This window comes from Cydia amplana, chromosome 4 (genome assembly GCF_948474715.1).
Source record: "Cydia amplana chromosome 4, ilCydAmpl1.1, whole genome shotgun sequence".
Lineage (NCBI taxonomy): Eukaryota > Metazoa > Arthropoda > Insecta > Lepidoptera > Tortricidae > Cydia > Cydia amplana.
The window spans coordinates 21262932-21283051 of record NC_086072.1 but is presented as its reverse complement, the minus strand read 5'-3'; the positions used below and the strand labels follow the sequence as shown (position 1 = coordinate 21283051).

General features: G+C 37.3%; 2 protein-coding genes across 3 annotated transcripts; both read left to right on the top strand.

Moving 5' to 3' along the window:
* The first annotated feature begins 279 nt into the window (after positions 1 to 279).
* On the top strand, positions 280 to 3091 carry LOC134647686 (uncharacterized). Its single transcript, XM_063502041.1, has 4 exons — positions 280 to 451; positions 1410 to 1517; positions 2688 to 2763; positions 2930 to 3091. The coding sequence occupies exons 1-4, from the start codon at positions 424 to 426 to the stop codon at positions 3039 to 3041; spliced, it is 324 nt and encodes a 107-aa protein (XP_063358111.1). The 5' UTR covers positions 280 to 423; the 3' UTR covers positions 3042 to 3091.
* Positions 3092 to 6237: 3146 nt separating this feature from the next.
* On the top strand, positions 6238 to 18257 carry LOC134647410 (uncharacterized). Of its 2 annotated transcripts, none has more exons than XM_063501762.1 (4): positions 6238 to 6348; positions 7852 to 8010; positions 9070 to 9192; positions 18139 to 18257. In XM_063501762.1, the coding sequence occupies exons 1-4, from the start codon at positions 6316 to 6318 to the stop codon at positions 18232 to 18234; spliced, it is 411 nt and encodes a 136-aa protein (XP_063357832.1). In that variant the 5' UTR covers positions 6238 to 6315; the 3' UTR covers positions 18235 to 18257. The 2 variants fall into 2 exon arrangements, with proteins under 2 accessions (XP_063357832.1, XP_063357834.1); XM_063501764.1 differs by lacking the exon at positions 18139 to 18257 and adding an exon at positions 9705 to 9809.
* Positions 18258 to 20120: the final 1863 nt, after the last annotated feature.

Here is a 20120-nt window from a genome sequence, read left to right as displayed (position 1 = left end):
TTAACAAATAATATACTTAGCTATTAAATTGTATATCATAGTAACTTAAATTTATTTCGAGGTATAAGTTTTTTTTTTATTAATTAGGTAGGTACCTCATATTCATCATTCTTCTGCTATTTCTACTACATATTCTTGATATTTACACCACGTCGGTGGCAAACGAACATACGGCCTGTAAACTAAGCGATTTCCGTAGCCGATGGACTGCAACTCCAAAGTAGACACATGAGCATTGCTGACTCTGGACTTATTTGATGTTTTAAAATTTCAGGCTCCATTTTAAGAGCACCTATAGGCTCATCGACACCCAAAGCGGATAAGGTTCCAACTCCCATACCCATATCACCACACACGTATATTATAGATTCTGAAAAATCCAGAGCCAATAGTCCCGCAAACACGGAACATGAGATATCAGTGATGACTGACTTGCCTTCAGAGAATGATGGTAAGTACATAAAGATACTGTCAACTGTCCATCGGTGGACCTTATTACAAAAGGTATAAGGTCCACCGATAGTCAGTTCAAGAGTGGTACTGTTTGTAGGTACATAAATTAATGATATATCTAGTAGATTATAGCAGAAACCAGGAAAAAAACGAAACAGCAAGGCTGTCTATGGCTAGCAATCCCTTTTCTCGCTGTGGTATAGTTGAAGTTTTCCGGGATGTTTTTTTCGGGTCATACCCTAATTTATTAAACAAAAGGCATTGTTTCTTTTATGCACTGTAGTAGCTACCAAAATTTTCATGAGAAATATCATCTCTTTGAATAATTTTACGGTTTAGACCATTTGTTTTTAGTCACTCGCGCGACCTGTTTCGGATAGCTTAGATCTCCTTTCTCAAGCACTAACAGTGCGAGCAGCGTTCACGACGGCCGTGTATCGCGTACTGCGACAAACAAGTGAGTCTAAACCGTAAAATTATTCAATGTTAGTATGACTCACAACAGTTTAAATTAAAATATCATCTCAGAAAATTATGCCGAGACAGAAGCCATATTTGACAGGATCTAGTTTCAATATTGTGTCTAGGGTTAGCTTTAGTTTGTAGTTAAGATTACTAGTCGTAAGTAGTTTCTTACTAAATGTTAGACTAAATGTAACAGCTCCGATATTTAATTGTAATTTGGTTCCCCGCGATACAGGCATTGCCTAGTGCGGAGACCCCTGGTATATCTGTAACCTATTGCTGAAATAAATGATCTTTATTCTTATTCTTATTCTTAGAAAAAATCAACGATACGTTTTTCTAAATCAAATCGTTGCATTTGGCAGTTTTGAAGATGGTAAAAACAATGGTGTGCAGGTACAAAACACATAAAATGGCACTATAAAACTTCGAAAATTTCGTCATATCGATCAGTGCAAATTTGTGATTAACCATGGCCTTATCCCTTGCAGACCAGTATGACAGACTGTCTCCTGGCGAGCATAGAACTATAGCTACAAGCACACCTACATATTCACCTCGTCAAGAATACACACTCAGCGAAGGCGAAGTTCCCGTCAGTAAGTAACCTGTAATACAGACTCCCGGCGTAGAACTATAACTACCAACACTGACACATATTCACATCACCAAGGATACACACTCAGCGAAGGCGAAGTGTCAAGTTAAGTAACCTGTATGGCAGACTGTCTCCCGGCGTAGAAGTATAGCTACCAGCACTGACACATATTCATCACGTCAAGAATACACACTCAGCGAGGGCGAGGTGCCTGCCAGCCTGTAACCTGTATGATAGACTGTCTCCTGGCATAGAACTATAAGTAGCTACCAGCACAGATTCATACTCACCACGTCAAGAATACAGACTCAGCGAAGGCGAAGTGTCCAGTTAAGTAACCTGTATGGCAGACTGTCTCCCGGCGTAGAAGTATAGCTACCAGCACTGACACATATTCACCACATCAAGAATACACACTCGGCGAAGGCGAAGTGCCAAGTTAAGTAACCTGTATGGCAGACTGTCTCCCGGCGTAGAAGTATAGCTACCAGCACTGACACATATTATATTACACATATTAGACGACCGGTCTGGCCTAGTGGGTAGTGACCCTGCCTGCTAAGCCGTGGTCCTGGGTTCGAATCCCGGTAAGGGCATTTATTTGTGTGATGAACACTAATATTTGTTCCGGAGTCATGGGTGTTTTCTATTTATATAAATATATTTATTTATATAAGTATGTATATCGTCGCCTAGCACCCATAGTACAAGCTTTGCTTAGTTTGGGGCTAGGTTGATCTGTGTAAGATGTCCCCCAATATTTATTTATTTATTTATTTATTTACATATTCACCACGTTAAGCGTACACACTCAGCGAGGGCGAGGTGCCTGCCAGCCTGTAACCTGTATGATAGACTGTCTCTTGGCATAGAACTATAGCTATCACGGAGACAACATGACAAAGATACACACTCGGCCAGGGCGAGATGCCTGCCAGTCTGTAACCTGTATGATAGACTGTCTCCTGGCATAGAACTTGAGCTACCGTCACGGAGACAACACGACAAATATACACACTCAGCGAGAGAGAAGTTCCCGTCAGTAAATAACCTGCATGACGACTGTCTCCCTGTGGTTTAATTGTATCTACAGGAAATAAGCCTATTGCCAAATCCGGTCTAAAATTTAAACTTATATAATTCCGCTTATTCAGCATGTTTTTTTTTTCAGATTCAGAACGCAGGACATGCAAGTCCTTAGGAGAGGTCCGAGGAAACAACTACGCGAAAGAAGACACTTCTTTTGGGTAAAGCGACAGTTCCTAATATGGTACAATAGAGTGTATTTTTAAAAAGGTTAATTTTTCTACTGTTTTCATAGAGAAATAAGCCCTTTTGATATATCCGATCCATATTGTATCTTTAGCAAATGTTTGATGTATGTTGCTTATAAATACTATCATGTTTGTGCAGCGAGCAAAGATCTCCGACGCAGAAAATGGAGGCGACGTTACAAGTGATCTCTCAAGAGTTGGCTCGCTGTCGATCGCTGCTGCAGACCCAAAGGCCACGGGAGGTGACGTAGATAAAGATAGATTGTTGCCCAAAGTAGCTACAATCAAAGGGTCATTTTAGAGCCAGAGTCATTAAAATTATATACCGTGAACTAGGGTGAATAGGGACAAAACTGAATGTACAATACGATACAAATACTCTTTATTGCACATCTCATTACAGAAAACAATACAAATAATACAGAAAAGAAGAGGTTAAACAACAGGCGGTCTTATCGATAAAAAGCGATCTCTTCCAGGCAACCTTTAGGTAGCGGAAATTAATAAATGAATACGTGATTTACCTGACAATTTCTCAAAAAATACCCACACAATATTGCATCATATACAATCTTTTATTATCAATCGAATGATACAATAGGTGTGGGTATTTTTTAAGAAATTGTCAGGTAAATCACATTTAAAATGTTGTCCCTATTCACCTCAGCCATCCCTATTCCTACTTTAGACGTACATAGAGACAAACCAAAGAAAGTCTGTAGCGCAATAATTTGACATCGAATTAAAAAACTACATATGGCAATGTTTTTAAGCAGTCAGTAAATGTCATGCACTATGGTATGTGTTTGTCAAAATCGTTTAAATATTCATTGTGTTTTGTGATGAACGGAATAAACATGGTGAAACCTTACAAAACCGGCGTGCGGGAGTTACTTTTCCGCATGACGAATAATTTTACACTTATAAAAAGTCAGCACGAGGCGATTCAAGCTGAAAAACGACAATGTTTACAAAATTTGGAGTTGATGACGGGTAAGTGGAATGAAACATCTTAATACTTCACCATATATACCTACTTAGATAATATAATATTGGTTTAGACAAAGGTTTCACAGCAAATTGAACACACCTAATAGGTATAGGCATACTTATGAACTTCCTCTAACATTTCGAGAAACTCATTGGTACTAGCCGGGTTTTGAGCTCGAACCCACAACCTCCATGCTTATGCTCACGGCATGGGTACCTACTAGTTAAAGCTAAAATTAATTTTTAATATATGTTTATTGTTTTAATGGTTTATTTCGTTTTTCCGAAAACTTTAGTTCGCAAATTGCGGGCAATTTCTCTGTCAATCTAATTACGCCTTAATGGAAGTAAAAGAGAAAGATGCTCGCATATTGAGAACTTCGGTGTTCGCGGTAGGCCCTCTGTACCTATTTACCGCCGTCGCGGATATTACAAAAGCTTATTAATTTTGATGAAGCCAAATGTCACATTCTCCCAATATTATTTATCAATATTAGTATATGTCTACATATTAATAGTGACATCTATTGTTGGAATGAAATTTATTTTACCATAAAAATTAAGCTGTGCATACAGCTTAATTTTTTCATAGACGGTAAATATGGTAGAACTTTCACAAGTATCAAGACTATTTAATCCATTTTCTGTGGTGTTGTCGCATACTGATTTTTAAAAACTACTTTTAATCTAGCGCTGCAGACTTTCTTTGGTTTGTCTCTACCTACTTTAGATTTGTGAATAATTGTATTCGTAAGTTGGGTGTTGCGAAGTTCAGTATTTTAAGTACATATATTTATTTCAGTTGAATTTTAGTTGTCATTGAGATTAAATACCTATGTCTATTACACTGTTAAATATTGTTTTTCTTTATTTAGGATTGCATTAAACCGTTGATCATAGTATTTTCATTTTTGTGCAGTTAACATGTATAGATTTCTTAATCATTGATTGTGTTGTACTTCCGAGCCCCAATAAATTGCTCCACAAATATTGGGTTTTTTTCCTTGTACAGTCAGCAGCAGAAGTTGCTAAGCGGGCCAGGTGTTCACAATGATCTTGACGCGACTTTATTGTTAAGAGAATAAGAGCGTGTCAATGAAATTTTGAACACCTCGCCCGCTTAGCAACTTCTGCTGCTGACTGTACCATCGCCCACACTTTTAACTGTCCATCAGTGGACCCATAGACTAGGAATCCTCTAGACGGAGTTTAGAGCAATTATTTCATGAAACCGATGCTGCCAAAAATACTGGGGTGCGGGGGACGAGGTGAGCGAGTCCCGTGCCGTGATTGGTCCGTTCAAAGACACGGACGTCACACAAAGACACTTTGACTCGAAAATGGAGTAAAACCACAGGGTGGACACGCCATACATCAAAAATGATTTGCGTTTATGTGTGCGCGGCACGTCTGTACACGCGTCATTGAATTTTGACGGAATCTCAGTAGAGCGACTTACGCACACATTCATGTCGCGGGCGAGGTAATCCAAATCGGGGCGGGGCGGTGCGTGTCCGTTCTGTATGATATACTATTACTTATTCTGTGGTAAAACTACCGTATATTCGGTAGAGCTACTATGCTCAGTCTGGATGTCTTGTCTGTGAGTGGACCTTATGCCTTTTGTAATAAGGTCCACCGATGGACGTTAAGAGTGTTGCTGTTTGTACCGACCGTTGTACCTTTCGTAATTGTAGTATCCTGTATTTGTAGTCGTAACTACCATTGGATATTGACATAATTGGGTGACCTTGACACGAAGTACGGACAAGGTCACACAATTAACTTTTTTTCATTGGAAGTAAGGTGTTTTAACGTGTATAATATAGGTACTTCAGAAATGAACATTTCAAGATCAAGCCGAAGCAGGTATAATTTATTTTTGAAAAAATTTGCTAAACGCTGTAAAGAATTGGAGCATCGTGTGTTAGGGTTAGGATGGTACCTATTCCATCTGTCGAATATCTTGGTCCAATGTGTATTTGCGTTTCACATTTTGCTTAGCGAGAGAGTGAGACGCAATGCACATTGGTCAAGTGGAATACCTACCGACCTTAGTGTAAAATTTAAATGTATTGTCTGAACTCCTGTTAATTTGTAGGTATTTACAACCTAAACAGTTTTCCAAGGGAGTATAATACATTCCAGGAACGGCTTAGACGGAACGTCCAGTTTTCAATGTTAGGTCATTCTTACTAATTGTAAGTAAGTATTTAATTTTGCCAGAAAGCTATTTTTACGGTAAACTAAAACCAGTTAAAACGCGAGTGACACTTAACGGAGGGTCACGGGTCACGAAACGTATGCTCAGCACTGACGTCACCAATGTCACCATACATTTTATTTTAAACAATGGCCGGTGGTCATCGTCAAAGTTGAGCGTGCGCACTCGCAGCGTGCGTTTCGTGGCGGCAAATGCGGCAATATATTTTTCTACAGCAGAAAAAGGCTGTCGAACCCATCTCCTTAGCGCTCCGGAAAACTGACGGAAAGTCCCATTTTGATGGCACAGTGGCGCCATCTTGCTTATTTACAATGCATGTTGTGACTGCCGTGCTTTCTGATGAGGTAAGTGTAGAAGGTAGCTTATCAAATGCCTTTTTGCTTTTGCCTTTTCCCATGTGGAAAGTTTTGCTGGTCTGTCATTCTGACCTCCATCGAGAATAGCTGCCAGACGTCTGGATCCAGCAGTAATAAGAATAGTATAGAAAACTAACGAGACATACATACAATTAGACATATAATCAGAGGCAATGTTCACATATTTAATTACACAAACGGGTCTACCGTGATATAGTTTCATTTTTTAGGGTTCCGTAGCCAAATGGCAAAAAACGGAACCCTTATGGATTCGTCATGTCTGTCTGTCTGTCTGTCTGTCTGTCCGTCTGTCCGTCCGTATGTCACATCCACTTTTTTCCGAAACTATAAGAACTTGGTAGATACTGTTGAAACTTGGTAAGTAGATGTATTCTGTGAACCCCATTAAGATTTTCACACAAAAATAGAAAAAAAAACAATAAATTTTGGGGGTTCCCCATACTTAGAACCATAGACTAGGAATCCTCTAGACGGAGTTTAGAGCAATTATTTCATGAAACCGATGCTGCCAAAAATACGGGGGTGCGAGGGGACGAGGCGAGCGAATCCCGTGCCGTGATTGGTCCGTTCAAAGACACGGACCAATCACGGCACGGGATTGACTGGAAGATGGAGTAAAACTACCGTATAAGTGGCAGAGGGGGTAGCGTTACTATGCTCAGTCTAGAGGAGGCACAGTCTTGTCTGTGCTTAGAACTGAATCTCAAAAAATTTTTTTTCATCATACCCATACGTGTGGGGTATCTATGGATAGGTCTTCAAAAATGATATTGAGGTTTCTAATATCATTTTTTTCTAAACTGAATAGTTTGCGCGAGAGACACTTCCAAAGTGATAAAATGTGTCCCCCCCCCCCCTGTAACTTCTAAAATAAGAGAATGATAAAACTAAAAAAAATATATGATGTATATTACCATGCAAACTTCCACCGAAAATTGGTTTGAACGAGATCTAGTAAGTAGTTTTTTTTTAAAACGTCATAAGTCCCCTAAATACGGAACCCTTCATGGGCGAGTCCGACTCGCACTTGGCCGCTTTTTTACCTTAAATTCCGACGTTTCAACTGAGTTGCACCAGCTGATGACGCTGATTTGGTCACGGAGACTGACGTCCCAGCAAATATCAACGGAGATATAAATAAAACAACACTAAACTAGGTACCCGAAATTAGTTTATAAAAATGTTCGGCGTAGACAAAGAAATTGCAGCTACCCAGCTTAATGTTTTAAAAACAATATCGGTACATCGCGGTAGACCCGTTTGTGTAATGAAACATGTGTACAAAATGCGAGAGTTTAAAGTGTTTTGAATGTGGCAATGTTTTCTATAGGTAGAACGGCTGTTTTTATTATGCGATTTCGGGGTTGGCCCCATAGTAAAAGTTGTTCAGTATGACCTACATATTCAGCTATATACCTACGGTTTTCTCCACATTGACCTTATGTTTAAGGTTATAATTTGTGTTTATAGGCGATAGTGAGATCTCGCGACACTAACTTGGTCCTTAAATGGCGTTTCGAGCACAAAACCACCATGACGCCTTTGAACAAAGGCCGCGTCACCTACTTCGACTTTTCCACGCAGTACGAGTTTCAGATGACTAAGGAAATGGAAGAATACTTGAAAAATGTATGTAAATGACTATACCTTCTGCTAAAGTTTACTTTTTAGCGCCACGGCTCGGAAATATGGCAATACTTGTAGATGGTCTGAATCTTGACTATAAAGTATTAGCGCTTCATTGTACCTACACTTGATCCTAACGGTTCAACAATGTTTTAGTTGTTGTACCAAAGAGAATTTAGGTAGGTACCTATAGAGAGTTACTGTCATGGTAAATCATGTAGAGTCTGTGCGGAAAGAGAAGAGTCGTGGAATGTATCGGCAGGGCCGGATCTAGGGTAGAGCGAGTGGAGCGGCCGCTCTAGGCGCCGGATGGCAAGGGGGGCACCAAAATGGGAAATGAGAAAAAAAAAGTTTTAAAATACGCGAGTGTGGCGAGAGGGGGGGGGGAATACGCTTGAAAACTTCAACGAAGGGCGCCAAAACCCGATTTCGCTCTACCCTGATCAAGGGCTCGGGCCGGCACTGTGTATTGGGCCCCATACATTCCACGTCTCGTCTTTTTCCGCACAGCATCTAGCCACAGTAAATTTACTGCCAGCTTTCGACAGAAGATTAAAACTGTTAGAACGCCATTTGGCTTTGATCCTTATTCTTACCTTACACTGATACCTATGTGTCAATTTGTTAAATGTCAAAAATTAACGCCATCTATAGGTATCAGTGAAAGAATAAGGATCAAAGTTAAATGGAGTTCTAACAGTTTTAATTTTCTGTCGAAAGATGGCAGTAAATTTACTTTGGCTACATAATTTACTTTGACAATCCGCCTCTATTTAAAATTCTCTTTGGTTGTACTATTAAAGAACCTGGCCGAATACGGAGAAAACTGGCCTATATTAAATATTATATGTTATAACGAATAGGTACCTGTGTGTTAATTTAATGCTTGCTTAAGTACAGAAATAAAAGCCGCATCCAGGCCGTATTTGTTAAATAAAAAAGAAATGAAAGCGTTTCCAAAGTACGTTGTTTTGAATTTTGAGAAACATGTCGCGAGAGCTACCTACTAAAAATAAAATTAGTTTAATCATCATACCTACATAATACCTACTTGTAATTCAGGAAGACATGCTGATACTGATTTGCGAGATGGACAGCACTAAGGACCCGTTTGCCACATGCGCGTTGCCGCTGCGACAAGTGCTACAGAACGTCAACAGGAGAGTTGACATGTCTTTACCGTTGGTAAGTCTAAGTACCTACTTATTTTTTGCAATTCCTTTATCTATATAATATCTAGGAATGGTTATCGGACTGATTAATTCATGTCTCACCTAGTGATTTTTCCACTTTAAAATTTATTCTAACCTTAATAGCATCGGTCGCAGACGTTTCTGCTTGTTAAAAATATAAACATAATATAATGCTAGAGTGCTAAACTTCTCCACATTTACTTTAATAGGGTATTTGACTACTGGTCAAATCAGTTTCTTTTTTCGAACTGTCAAAACGATTTTGCTACTATGGAATTTATATGAAACACTAGCATGTGACGTCACAATCAAATTATCTTTATAGTTTTATACGGGTTTTTAAAATATAGATTGTGTCTAAAAATAACTGCTGTCAATGTTTCTCTAAACTTTACACCATGCAGTAAAAAAAAAATTATAAAGTCTAATACCCTATTAAACCTCAGCCTATTCGTCGAGCAAAAACGAGCTTGTGAAGAACATTTAGGTACGGTATTTTTCCAGAGAGCCGGTCCACATCTGAAGGAGAAGCCAGCCGGTTTACAAGCCAACGAAGACATTGGCGTGCTGGACGTGTGGTGCATGCTGCTGTGCAAATAGATACCACTAAGAGCTGCCAGCAAAACTATCAGGTAATTGTAACTAAGAGCTGCCAGTGAATCTATCAGGTATTTGTGATTCCATTAGCGACGGAAATAAAACTAAATTTTGTAATAAAATACCTACGGTGTTTCAAACATTCGTCCGCCATTATTGTCATTCTTTGTCAGGTTAGGCATCGAAGGCACAGACCATCCGATATTCAGCCACGAACACGATTGAAAAACTGTATAAAAATATTATTAAATTATACAACGGGACTTAATCGCGTATCTAAGGTTTAAGATTTACCTCCGACGTTTCGAGGACGGCGTTGTCCTCGTGGTCTCGGAGAAGACTGGCTTAAGTTGACATCATGGTCTAATAAAACATGGTCTTCTCTTCCCAGAGTGTCACTTGCCTACGTCACAATAACATTGCCACTTTATTTCAACATAACATGTTACATGGGTACATTATATCGATGGTTAATAAGTTAAAATATTTCTTTATAATTTTATAATTTTCATTTATATGTATTTTGTCTTAAATTTTACAATAACACGTCATTTTTAATTATTCGTTAGCAATATCTTCCGATTCACGAAAGAAATTTCAGACGTTCGGGTAATTCTGTTTACACTACTGGCAACACAGGATAGCGCTGTCACATTTGACAATCCGCCATGTTGTCCCTGACCGTCATCCTTGTCGAACGCGTGTTAATTGTTGTTTCCTTCTCGCTCAGTGTGCTGACACTGCTGAGTCGCAGTGTTTTCCAAACTTTTCACGTCGTAAGCTTGGTAATTAATGTTTTGTTACGAAAATGGTTGGCTGTTCTATTCGGAACTGTAAGAGTAGGAGTGAAAAGGGCAGTATAGATTTATTTTATTTTACTATGTTTCTACATGAATAACTTAAAATTAATGCCGTTAAAATAATTTTCACCGTTGGTTAAAATTCTCCCACATTTTAAAGTTTGAGAACCTGTAAACAGCATGATGACGTAGGCAAGTGACAGTTAGGTCATTCGCGAAACTCGGAAGAGAGTACCAGGCGGAGTATATTATTATACCATGGTTGACATCAGCATCGTCTAACCGCGCGAGTTTTTCGAACTACCCGCACTTGGTCTTGTTTATCCGCTTGAACGTTTTGCGCACTAGGGATGTCACTCTGTCGACACACAACACTAACGATATTCGATTTATCGACTGTCGATATTCGTTTACGCTTACATTTACTAATGACTGGATTCCATGTGGATGAGATCTTGAAACACTCGTCCCGATTGAAATTACTATGTTTTTTGATTTCAATGGCTTCCCGTACTTTCCTGCTGTAGAAATGACGATCCGTGGACAGGATTTTAGGGTTATGCAGCTCAATCCAGTGGTTTGGTCCTGACTCCAGTAAATGCTCAGCCACGGCAGACTTGTTCACCTGACGATTTTTGACAGCTGCAATATGTTCCTTAACTCTTTCTGCTATTGTGCGCTTTGTTTCTCCGATATAGGAACTACCACAACTGCAATCAATTTTGTAAACGCCAGGTGACTGATACGGAATAACGTCCTTCGGTGACCTTAGGCTCCCTGCTACTTTGAATAAAGGAGTGTACACCGTCTTTATAGAGTACCTACTTTCCAAGTACCGTGCCAACTTTATCGGTTACCCCTTTACATACGGCAAAAATGCCGGTTGTCTGGAGACATCAGGACGTTTTCCTCTTGACTTCCGTTGTATAATTTAATAATGTGTAAAAATCGTGAAAGTTTAAATCAGTGTTGTATAAAAATATTTACCAAATTAGTATGCTATACGTAATTAAGATCATAAACAAAAGGTCAAAGGTTTTTATATTATACATATACTGTAGGTATATTTGGTAGGTACAAACACATATTCTAAGGGTAACTTGGCTAATTAAAATATATGACATGTGTAGGTATGTCATTATAAAATAATTCAGCCAGCAATGTAGGTATCATTACTCTGTTTTGATTCTGATGTAGTAATAGTAAATAACTAAATATTAAACACATTACAAGCTCAATATGTTGTTCATAAATTTAATACGTTTTTAGGTTCTTAATGTTCTTACTTAATGTTCACTACATTTATTACCAAAACAATAAGTCATAGGTATTATTCTAGCTATTTGATTGACACGATTTATGTACCTACTTTAAAATTGTTCATAAATCCATAACTAGGTATTTTCATTTTTCTGTTGGTTTCATTATTGCCTCTTACTTTTCTTTTTAATCGAAGATTCTACCTTGATATGAGCAAAAAAACACGAGTAAGTATGTGTATTGGTGTAAACAGCCACCCTTGTAGCATACATACCGCTAGGGCGCGACGCAGGTCCCGGCAACGCAGAATCCAAAGCGTCATAATCTATATCTTTAATATAATATTTTCCTTTCTTAAGCGTACAATCTTTAATCGGGAAGTCAATATGTCCTAATACGGTTGTAACGATAGGACTGTGGCAGTCTATTTTGTTTAATGTTAGCAACCATTTTGTACCAGCAGCTGTCTTTTTTCCAAACTTGACTGAAACTTCTTTGTCCTGTCCTGATATGTCTTCTGGTACAGTTAAATTTACACTTGTAAGGGATTTCCCTGAAGTACCAATGTAGATTCCAATATTCAGGTCGTATGGTATTGGGTTTACGTAAGGCAGTTCTGGCTTTGCACAATTCTCCACACTGAGAAGCGTAGCTCGATATTGTTTATTAGTGCAATAGCAAAACGAAAACTTTAAATATATGAAAACCAACAAAGGGCCCATAGCTGTAGACTGAATATGACTGACAGACGACAAATGTTGGAATAGTCATTGAAATAAATATATTTATTGACTAGGGACAATTTTAAACACATTAGTGACAAATATCATTATCATACCTAATTTTTAGCAATTTGATGTAAATCAATGGTAGTCTAAATTACTTTGTTTAGTTTTCAAAGGCACAAAAACCATTTATTTATTTATTTAATCCTTATTGCACAAAAAACTTATCGTAAAATAGGTGGACTTAATGCCAGAAGCATTCCTCTACCAGTCAACCTTAAGGCAAAGCAGAGAGCGGCGGTACTACTGCTACTGCTATTACTCGACCACAATCAGAATGAAGTATATAATACCTTACTTAGACCTCTGTATACCACTTCGGTGGCAAACAAGCATACGGCCTGCCTGATGGTAAGCAGTCACCGTAGCCTATGGATTCCTGCAACTCCAGAGGTGTTACTTGCGTTTTGCCGACCATCAAACATCATCAAACATCAAACATCATCAAACATCAAACATCAACATTTATTCAGCAAATAGGCCACAAGGGCACTTTTACACGTCAACATGGAATTTACATACCTACAGCAAAAAAAAAACACATCAACAATTATAAAATACAACTAAGCCGCAAATATAAAATCAAACTAAAGTATTATATAGAGATGTATAAAGTCTCTAAATGTCGAATTACAAAAAAAAACGCTATAACAATAGTATTGAAAACCACACAACGCTATAACAATAGTATTGAAGAACACAAAGATACAAAAATAATCTAAAATTATTTAGAGATGTAAATGTCTCTAAGTGTCATCATAACTAAAAGATTACAATATATAGTAGTTAATCAAATTATCCTTAGAGATGTATAGGGTCTCCAAGAGTCAAAATCCTGTGTAGACCCTATAGAGACCCTTTAAAACCTTCATAATCATCTTCATAACCTAAGAGCTTTGCTCTTGTCGGTGGATTATCGCCAATCATTTCTTTCTTGTATTTGGCTGAGATAAGTAATTCTATGTTTCCCTTCTTCTCTTGTCTGTTTAATCCTGCCTTCCACGATGTTCAGGAAAAAGTGGTCATGCCATATCAGGTGTCTTCCCATCATGCCTACCTTACTTTTAAAAACCTTACCTTACCTTTTCAGACCTTCATATTTTATTTAGCCACATTGGTTTCTAGATAATTCTGACGCATGTTTTTTTTTAGATTAAATCTATTCTTTAATGAAACGGGCCATTTTTAGTGTTCCGTACAAAACTTTGTTCACGGAACACTTTATGTGATCACTTCGGTCTTGCAAATCAGTTAAATACGTTTTTCTCAGAGACCGTTTGACGTAGATAAGATACCTAATATTGTATTTTTTGTCGTGGTTTCATTTTTCTCAGATTTTGTTAAAATTTGGTGGATAGATAGAGTTCCTTATTCTGTACAACATAAGCGCAATTTCACTGTATGTCCTACAAAATCTGCCACCGAGTTACGAAAAACGTATGGAATTTTCCGTAACTCAATGGGAATTTTCATAAAAAAAATTGTACCTTATTCGGATTTGGTGTTTTTTCCGACCAAAAAGGAACTTTTCAAACCTACCAATTTTTATCAAAATCTGACCAAAAACATGGTAAAAAAACTAAAAATGGCCCCAAAGTTATGAAACTAGGAAAACATAGAAATTAAAGATGTTAAATCCCGTAACTATTTCTTTATTGGCAATACACTTACGATGGTCACCAATAACCAAAGGTGCTGTTTTTACGCAAAAGGACAAATTTCAACAAAGTTAAGAAACTAGGAAACTAGGAAAATAGAAATTAAAGATATCCCGTAACTATTTCTTTATTGAAACTACACTTACGGTGGTCACCCAACAACCGAATGTGCAGTTTTTACGGAAAAGAACAAATTTAGTAACGTAATCTCCGCCATATATTCTTCCTATTTGCGCCGCTGGATACTCTAAGGCATTAACGTCAATATCCTTCACCAAATAATTCCCTTTCTTTATTTTGCTTCCGATGGGCGAGATACCTATAAAATGGAACAATAGTTTGCTGAAAGGGCTTGTATACGTCAAACGTTTAATTGCTGCTATCGTCTCGATACTACCCGCAGCTGTTTTCCTTCCAATAATAATTGTTCCTTCGACGTCCGATAATGAAAAGTCCTTCTCCACAGTCATATTAAATTTGAGACGATTATTATATATGCCTTTGTAGACTTCTAAATCAAGTAAATAGGGTACTTCTTTGGCATACGGAAATTCTGGATTTGTGCAGTTTTCGATACTGACCAGGTTGGCATGATATCTTTTACATGAACAATATAAAATATTTGAATATATTAAGATTAGCAAATATTTCATGATCTTGTTTTTTATTACCAACAAACACGAACGGATTGTATTAAAGCAGTCTTGCAATTACACGTGTCCTGGATGGAACGATTTATTAAACATTAGTACTGATATAATTTTAGTCATTATTGTCATTAACTTCAAATTATTGTTATGTTATGATAGACAAAAAAACATGATTGCTCTTCATCTTCTTCCTGGCCATTATTAGTCCCATCTCTAGTTGGGGTCGGCCCTCCTTATACCATTACGCCACTTTATGCGGTCTGCTGTCATACTTTTCGATGCCTGCTGCCTCTTTGTCTCTTTTAACGGTGCTGCTCCAAGTTGTGAGGGGTCGTCCTCGGCCTCGGCCGTGAACATGATTGCTATGAAAAACATGATTGCTATCACAGTAATTAAATTATAGGTTATTACTTATTACTTAATACTAATTAAGGTGCAGTAGGTTCATCCAGCAGTTTTTGGAAAATCGTTGCGCTATTTTTGAAAATTTTTCAAAATGGCGGAGCCTCATTGATGATGACTAAATTAATAGGAAAAAATATTTTTCTCAACGCCTGCATTAGTTGTTACTAATTTGACTCAGTAAGGAGGGACCCTGTAAATTTAAGGGTGGTGCGATGTATATTATGCATGTTAATAGATATTACAAAATATATTTCAATATCTTAAAATAAATGAAGTCGATCCTAATTATGGAAAATTAATTTCAAATGCAATATTTTATTTTAAAAATACCTCAACACAGAAAATGCACACATAACAACAAACCAAAACTTAATTATTTCGTGCGAAAAGATGTAACAACATTTTAACTTAAATTTAATTAATAATCATCATTCCAAAAATACTCCTGAAAAAAATATCCCCAAAATTTATATGAAGATCACTACCGAAGTGAGCATGGACTAAAATAGAAATATTAAAAATAATATATGAATAAATTATTTGCTGTACCTACTTTGGTGGTTTAGATTTGGGTAGTACATTTATGTCCGTTATCCAACAACCTAGTGTACTATTTTTCTGATATAATCCAAAATACGAAACGTACTCGCCGTATACATTCCCTGGGGCAGGTTGTTTAATATCCATGGCATTGATATCTATATCCTTCACAAAATAATTCCCTTTCCTCAGTTTGCATGCAATAACGGGCACACCGAAAAGTTGAAACCACAATTTGAGAAAAGAGTTTGTACAAGTCACCTTCCTCAGAGTTGCTTTCCATTCGATACCCGTGGCTGTTTTTTTTCCCACTCGAACTGATGCTTCCATATCCGTCATTGATATGTCTCTCTCCACTGTCAAATTGATTTTTACACGATTATTATATACACCTTTGTATATCGAGTAATCAAGATTATAGGGTATTTCTTTGGCATAAGGAAAATCTGGATTTTTGCAGTTCTCTATACTGACGACGTCCGCTTGGTGTTTTTTACAGGAACAATATAAAATATTTGAATATATTAAGATTAAGAATAATATCATGGTATCTACTTGTATTTAAAGCACACAAACGAATTGTATTAAGAGTAATTTCACACTGAGGCCTAGCAATATTACGAGTAGGTATACAACGATTTATTCATTCTATCATGAAATTAAATCAAGCAATTTTAATACTATTAATTTTACATTACCATAAAAGGTAGATATCAGCATTGTGTATTTAATTCGATTCAATGATTATGATTACGCATTTCAATACATCATATATAATGTTTAAGTATTTGTATTACTAGCACACAATAGTTTTAATAATTATTTTGCGATTTAGGTATTTTATTTCGAGCGTCTCGCTCACCAACAGCTCGCCTCCTACCTTAACCAGTCTGGCTTCCGTTCTGGTCATAGTACACTCGTGAAGATCACATGAGATGAGGGTCAAAGATTTTGTACAGTGCCAAATTAACCTACTGATAGTTTTTAGCAATGCGTTTACGCATTATAGTTGCATACGCGACATGCAACTATAATGCGGCTGATACTTATAAATAGAGAAACATATCTGGGCGTAGGACGCGTCAGACTGGGCGTAGGACGATTTTACGTGCTTTTGATCGACATTTCGATTGCTGACAATCAGCCCATTGTACCACGAATAAGCTCAGAATGACCAACAAACGTGGATGATGTGTTGATCAACTGGCGGCTAGACTAGAAGAACGCATGCGGTACCAATTTGGAACGGAATCAAAAGGTTAATGCATACACTATCTCATACTCGGCCACGGGCTGCGTCATGCATTGTAAGAGGTGGAGGAACATTTGAAGTATTTGAACGCCGTATGTGAATGTGAAGATAGTTTTAGATATGGTTAAAACTAATAAAGATCCTTAATTGATATTAATACTTTCGCACTTATTTCATGAATTTAATTATTTGACATATTTTTGCGTCATTCATCCATTAGTGTGATAACGTCAACGCTCGGAAATAAACGTTGATAATCGTCGAGTTTTCCCGACAGCGATTCCTTTAATCTAACCACACTACGGTATAGGGTTATCACCACAGTTAAAAAGTAGTGAATTTGTTATTTTTAATTTTTATTTAATTTATGATTCTGGCCCTTACTAATCTATTCTATATGACTTAAACGACGCTATATTTCCGGGAAGGTCTTTCGTGACGGGCCACCCTGTATAATAATCTATGGTTATCTCAGTTATCTGACTGATTAATTTGCCTATATTTTTATTGTACTTCTTTCCAATTTTTAGTGTATTTTCCCCATTCCTTTTGCTGCATTTGTCACCCTCTTTTCACTCTCTCCTCCCATCTACTCAAACGTTAACTGGAAGAGATCCCTCAAAGGGATAAGTTCGCTTTTGTACTTCTTATTAATTTTATGTTCTTTTTAATATGTCTTTTTGTAGAATAAAGAGTTTACTACTAATATCCCTGCTAATATACATGCGAAAGTAGGTAACTATCTGTCTGTCACCTATTTACGAATAAACCTTTTTAATGGAGGATAAATTTTGAATGGAGATAGTCTCTGGCCCGTGACACCGGCTAGTTTTTGTCAGTTATCATCAGTATACCTACCACGCAATTTGCATTTAAAAAACACGTCAAGATCGCGTAGTCTTTTTCTAATGCTAAAAAAAACGAACTACATTACAGTCGTCGAGCAAACACGAGCTTGTTTAGAATATTTTCAGTATTTTGTTTTAACCAGAGAGCCGGTCCACATCTGAAGGAGAAGCCAACCGGTTTACAAACTAACGAAGACATCGGCGTGCTGGACGTGTGGTGCATGCTGCTGTGCAAATAGAGACCACTAAGAGCTGCCAGTAAAACTATGAGGTAATTGTGATTCCATTAGCGAATGTAATAAAACTAAATTTTAAGCGAAATAATTCTTAAATACGGTGACATTCGTCCGCCATTATTGTCATTATTTGACGGGCTAGGCATCGAAGGCACAGAACATCCGATATTCAGCCATGAACACGACTGAAAAACCGTGTAAAAATATTTACAAAATTAGTATGCTAAATAAGATCATAAACAAACGGTCAAAGACTTTTATATTATACATGTCGGCGGCCGATCGTAAGATTCAGCCAGCAATGTATCATCATTACTCTGTTTTGATTCTAATGTAGTAATAGTAAATATTAAACACATTACAAGCTCAATATGTTGTTCATAAATTTAATACGTTTTTAGGTTGAAACTTAATGTTCACTACATTTATTACCAAAACAATAAGCCATAGGTATTATTCTAGCTATTTGATTGACACGATTTACTTTTAAATTGTTCCGAAATCCATCGACCATAGATATTTTCATCTGTTGGGTTCATTATTGCTTCTTACTTTTTTTTTTATCGAAGACTATCTTGATATGAGCAAAAAAACACGAGTAAGTACATACTTGTACACATTGTACCTATTGGTGTAAACAGTCACCCTTGTAGCATACATACCACTAGGGCGCGACGCAGGTCCCGGCAACGCAGAATCCAAAGCGTCAAAATCTATATCTTTAATATAATATTTTCCTTTCTTAAGCGTACAATCTTTAATCGGGAAGTCAATAAGTCCTAACATGGTTGTACCGATAGGACTGTGGCAGTCTATTTTGTTTAATGTTAGCAACCATTTTCTACCAGCAGCTGTCTTTTTTCCAAACTTGACTGAAACTTCTTTGTCCTATCCTGGTATGTCTTTTGGTACAGTTAAATTTACACTTCTAAGGGAATTCCCTGAAGTACCAATGTAGATGCCAATGTTCAGGTCGTATCATCGTATGGCATTGGGTTTACGCAAGGCAGTTCTGGCTTTGTACAATTCTCCACACTGATAAGCGTAGCTCGATATTGTTTATTAGTGCAATAGCAAAACGAAAACTTTAAATATATGAAAACCACCAAAGGGCCCATAGCTGTAGACTGAAAATGCCTGACAGACGACCAATGTTGGAATAGTCATTGAAATAAATATATTTATTGACTAGGGACAATTTTAAACACATTAGTGACAAAAATCATTATCATACCAATTTTTTAGCAATTTGATGTAAATTAATGGTAGTCTAAATTACTTTGTTTAGTTTTCAAAGACACAAAAGTCTTTATTTAATCTTTATTGCACAAAAACTTATCGTAAAAAGGTGGACTTAATGCCAAAAGCATTCCTCTACCAGTCAACTACCGTAAGGCAAAGCAGAGATATTGTGGGCGGTGCTACTGCTATTACTCGACCGCAATCAGAATGAAGTAAATATAATAGCTTACTAAGACCTTTGTATATCACTTCGGTGGCAAACAAGCATACGGCCTGCCTGATGGTAAGCAATCACCGTAGCCTATGGATGCCTGCAACTCCAGAGGTGTTACTTGCATGTTGGCGACCCTTTAAAACCTTCATCATCATCATCATAACCTAAGAGCTTTGCTCTTGTTGGTGGATTATCGCCAATCATTTCTTTCTTGTGTACATGTTTGGCTGAGATAAATAATTCTAGGTTTCCCTTCTTCTCTTGTCTTTTTAATCCTGCCTGCCATGTTCAGGAAAAAGTGGTCATGCCGTTTTAGGTGTCTTCCCATCATGCCTACCTTACTTTTTAAAAACCTTACCTTACCTTTTTAAACCTTCATATTTTATTTAGACACATTGGTTTCTAGATAATTCTGACGCATGGTTTTTTAGAT